Genomic DNA, 4,709 nt, shown 5'->3' on the forward strand with positions numbered 1-4,709 from the left:
TATCTATTTTTTTTTAATGTAATCAAGAATTTCTGTTGATACATGTGCTTCCTTTTCAGGTTACCTTCAAATAAAGTACCTTCAATTAACTTGAAATCTGTCATTTGAGGTCTGGTATTGAACCCTTCTGACAGCTAGTGTTTATTTCCCTGTTGGATTTAACTGACCACTTACTTGGCATTGAAATGGTTTAGACAAATATTCGAACAAACAAGGATAGCCAAACCCATAAGAATATGACCCACCTTGATATATACCAAAAGCTGATTGGTGGAAACATGTTTCAGTCTTTTTAAGTTCACTTTGAGTTTGAGCTCCAAAACACATCAAGCTAAGGCTTTATTTCGATCTTTGTCTTCTCCTTGAGAAAAAGTCATCAACTGTTGCTAATGATAAATACAAGACTCACAAGACATTATAACAATTTCAAGAAGCAATAACTTGTTAGGCGTCTGTTGGGTAAATATGTTTCACAATTTATGATTTGACATTTAGATTATGCAAGAATAAAATTTCTGAATCCATATCAGATCATTATCATAATTATATTGAGACAATTTGGAGCTGCTATCCACCTTAAAAAAGAAAGCTAGTTCTCACTTCTCAGAAGATTCCGTTTAAACATGTGCAGAAATCCAATCTGTTTCAATTCTGTTCGTAATATTTAGTCACTTGTGGATGTATTTTACCTGCACTTATGCCAAACATGATTTGGTTTCGGGGTCCTTGCAGAGCAAAGGATTACAATGTCCTGCATCACAGTACATCTGTCATGTGAGCTGTCATGTAATCTCTTGAAGAGTGTGAGTTGTGCAGAAAAGTTACGCTGTACTTGGCGGACTCCTTTGAGAGTGTGTGTTGCTGTGTATGTGAGTGCGATGGTAAGGAGGACAGCAGTGTCTGACATGATGCACTCTGCCCAGTCCTGGGATTATCTATCCTGGCAGCATGTCAGCACCACTGCACTCTCAGACCCCTTGAACAACAGCAGAGAGTCTTAATAACCAAATCCTCTCTCCTCTCTCAGGAGCATCCCCCTTCTGAGAACTGTGAGTGAGCACAGCAATCTCACTTTGACAGTGTGCAAAAAGGCAGCCCACTCGCCTAGTGCAAACGTGGACATACACAGGGTCAATGTAACGTCAAGTCACACTTAAAGTTAGCAAAGAATCCCAGACAGCAGTGTCCGCATTTAAAGTCAATCAGACCGACTGCAACAGGAAGTCTTGGACTCGAACTTTCGAATTAAGGGATGGATGAGTCAGTGCCGTGAGAGTCATGAGTCATTTCTTGTTTAGACTGGCTGTCTCGATGTTGTGGCCTCCTGGATACAGTCTGTGGCAGCCCAGCAGGATGGAGAAGGCCTTGCGGAAATCAGCATTGAAGGCATAGATGATGGGGTTGAGGGAGGAATTGGCCCAGCCGAACCACACAAACACGTCAAAGGTGGTAGGGCTGATGCAGGGAAGAGCCTCCCCTCCGCTCGACTGCTCGCAGAAGGGCACCATGCAGTTTAGGATGAAAAACGGAAGCCAGCAGCACACAAACACCCCCATTATCACAGAGAGCGTCTTCAGCACCTTTGTCTCCCTCTTGAATGTCATTTTGAAAGAGCTCTCCGACTCTGCAATGCTGGAGCCTCGACTCAGACTGTTGTGTCTGTTCTTGGCACTTTCGGCTGCACGCTCCAGGGCGGAGATCCTCCTGATTTGTCTGTGGGCGATGCGGTAGATCTGGGTGTATGTGGCCAACATGATGATCACAGGGATGTAAAAGCTTATGAAAGAGGTGGAGATGGCATAAGTTCTGTTTAGGCTTGAGTCGCAATTCTCTGGGCGGTAGTTGGATGTAAGGTTTGATCCCTGTAACACAAATGAGTCAGTGAGGGGGTTGTAAGTTTTAGTCTGGGCCTTGTGCCAGTTGAGCTGCACCGGGATAAAGGAAATGAGGACAGATAACGTCCAGGCCATGCTGATCATCAGGCAGGCCACTCTGGGTGTCATCTTCCTTTCATATCGAAAGGGGCTGGAGATGGCCCAGTAGCGGTCCAAGCTTATGACACAGAGGTTCAAAATGGATGCCGTGGAGCACATGATGTCAAAAGCCACCCAGGTGTCACAGAAGGAACCAAACGGCCAGAACCCTGCGATCTCTGTTACCGCCTTCCACGGCATCACTAAGATGGCAACCAGGAGGTCACTCACAGCCAAAGAGATCACAAAAAAGTTGGTCACTTTTGAGCGCAGGTGTCGAAACTTGGTGACAGCTGCACAAACCAGAGTGTTTCCCAGCAAGGTGGTAAGGATGAGCAGCGAGAGAAAGCAGCCAGTCAGAACACGGCTCGATGACGTCTCATCCAAAAAGCCATCGTCAATAACGGTTGTGAAGTTCATGAGATCCATCCCTGTACAACTGTGAGCTGGGTACATTCATGCCATACTGAAGAGTCCAGCTACATTATATCCACAAGAGTCGAGGTTGGGAAAATAAAAAGTAAAAATCTCCATCATTCTTTCCACTGATAAATGATGAAAGATCAGCTGGTTGGGGCAAATGTACTCTGGTTGAAGCATTTGTCTGACTTTGTAAATAAGACGACATCATTTAAAATGCAGTGATGGACAGGTAGTTAATTCCTCAGACTGATTCCCTTGTCTGCCCAAAGCGCAGTAATTTCAGGAATCCTGTCAGCTAAGCGAACTCATCAGGAGTCCTGGAGATTAAATAAATTAATCAGACTAAAAAACAACAACACTGGAACCATGTTTACGTTTAGTCATACAAAAATAGTTTTTAAAAGCATTGCATCTTTGTATTGGTTTATTATTCTAATGGCTCTGATTACACGAAGGCCCACTCATTCAAAATATTTGACCGAATCGGCTAAAGCGGCAGGATTTTCCCTGCAGGAGGGGTTTAGGATTAATCAAATGGGACTCCAATCAACAATAACGCCATCCTGCGAACAAGAGAAAACGCGGTCTTCTCTAGTATTTCTCATCATACTCACTTCAAAGAGATGCAATTAGCTTGGTGTTACTTTTATAAACAACATTCCCTCGCTTCCACGCGAACTTCACATCGCAGGGACCATCCGGAAGGCGTTCTGTCTCCCTATTCCTCAAAAACAAACCAAAGAGTGTTCCAGTTATATCCTCCATAACGCCACATCACTCGCCACTCTGGTTAAAAAGCGCGCAACATGGGGAATGAAATGTCCCCGTCGCTCTCTGCGCGTCCTGCAGCGCATCTGCGGACGGATCCTGACGCCAAGCCGCCTCAAGTTTCACATGATGCTGCGCTGTCCCATTCAATGCAAAGTGGAGCGAGAAGCCTCATAGTGCGAAGGAAAGCATCTCACTGTTGCTTCTTTAGATACCAGTCTCGGTAGTTGTGTCTGTGGTCCTAACTGCAGATATTCAGAGGTCAAACCCAGCTGTTAGTCATCGTGGTTTCTATTCAACTGACCTATTGGACCTGAATTAAAACAGGTGATACAATCGGGACAAAAATCTGACTCGAAGGGGCAATGGTTCTCTGAGGCCACCTAGTGGAAAGAGCCGACAATTGCAGGGGACTAAGAGCGGAGAGAGCTTTTCACATCTAAAAAGAGACATGTTTAGGTTTATTCCGAGATGGAAAAAATTTGATCCAAAGTGTATTTTTCGCGCACCCATGCAAAGAAAAGTGCCCAAAAAACACCTCAGCATTATCGCTCCGTGCACCCTCATCTGTCATCCTGTTCAAGCTGGTGTCTTTCATGCAGAGCGTCATGGGCCATGATGCTCTGCATGAAAGATGCAGAGAGATGCAAAAAGAGTCATGACACGCCAGCCGTCACCTTGCGGTGATGTAATTGCTTCTGACAAGAGGACACGAAACAGCGTTAACCCTTTTCTTTCACAATCACCCACGCTGTTAGATGTGTTGGAGATGGTTTGAAGTTATGCGACTTATTCAATGATCTATGATCCAAATAGGCACAAATGCAAATGAGCAACGCCGTTACACGAGAGAAGATTTATTTTTCATCTCTGTGTAGGCTATTGATTGTTTGCTGTTCATCAGAAGTACTTTATTTTCTGTTTCTGTTATTTTTCAGAAGGGAATGGTGAGGTCATCCCTTCGGTTCCTCCTGGTAAATTTCTGTCACTCTGCTCTGAGTGCTGATTTGCTGCAGGGACATGAAAGACACAGCAGCTGGGTGAGTTTGAAAGTTGAAAGGTCAAACAGCAGAAGTGCATCACTGGCCTATATTTCAGAGCATCTCTCTCTCTCTGTCTCTCCGTTCACCCACGTCTGTCTCTGCTGCTGGTTTTCTCTGTTAAAAGGCGCAGCTGCCTCCCTACCAACCTACATCCCAGTACAGTTTCAGACTCTACAGACTCTCATGCCAGACAGAGACTGTGGCTATATGGCCTGTCAGGCCCTTTCACATACAGTGATGGTTCCAACCTCTCAATCTTCCCTATCTTTTTTAAGTAATTTGCTCTGCAGACATTGTGATGTGACAAATCCTCTGTGTAGCAGTTAATGTCATGACAAAACATGTGAGTCTTGTTGGTCTGATGCGGGATGACAGGTGCCCAGCCACCCAGAAAATGCACAAATGCTGTGAGTAAGATGGCTTGGAGCCAAACAGGAACAATAAATAAAAATAATAGAAAAAAATCCTTTAAAACATCTTCCAAAAAACATTTTTTAAGATT

The 4,709-nt window shown here is 44.4% G+C and overlaps 1 protein-coding gene across 1 annotated transcript; it reads right to left on the reverse strand.

The window, feature by feature from the left end:
* Positions 1–617: 617 nt before the first annotated feature.
* Positions 618–2,930, reverse strand: drd1a (dopamine receptor D1a). Its single transcript, XM_075480576.1, has one exon. The coding sequence runs from the start codon at positions 2,427–2,429 to the stop codon at positions 1,284–1,286; it is 1,146 nt and encodes a 381-aa protein (XP_075336691.1). The 5' UTR covers positions 2,430–2,930; the 3' UTR covers positions 618–1,283.
* Between the last annotated feature and the right edge of the window lie 1,779 nt (positions 2,931–4,709).

The sequence above is a fragment of the Odontesthes bonariensis genome, chromosome 13 (genome assembly GCF_027942865.1).
Source record: "Odontesthes bonariensis isolate fOdoBon6 chromosome 13, fOdoBon6.hap1, whole genome shotgun sequence".
In the NCBI taxonomy this organism is placed as follows: Eukaryota; Metazoa; Chordata; class Actinopteri; order Atheriniformes; family Atherinopsidae; genus Odontesthes; species Odontesthes bonariensis.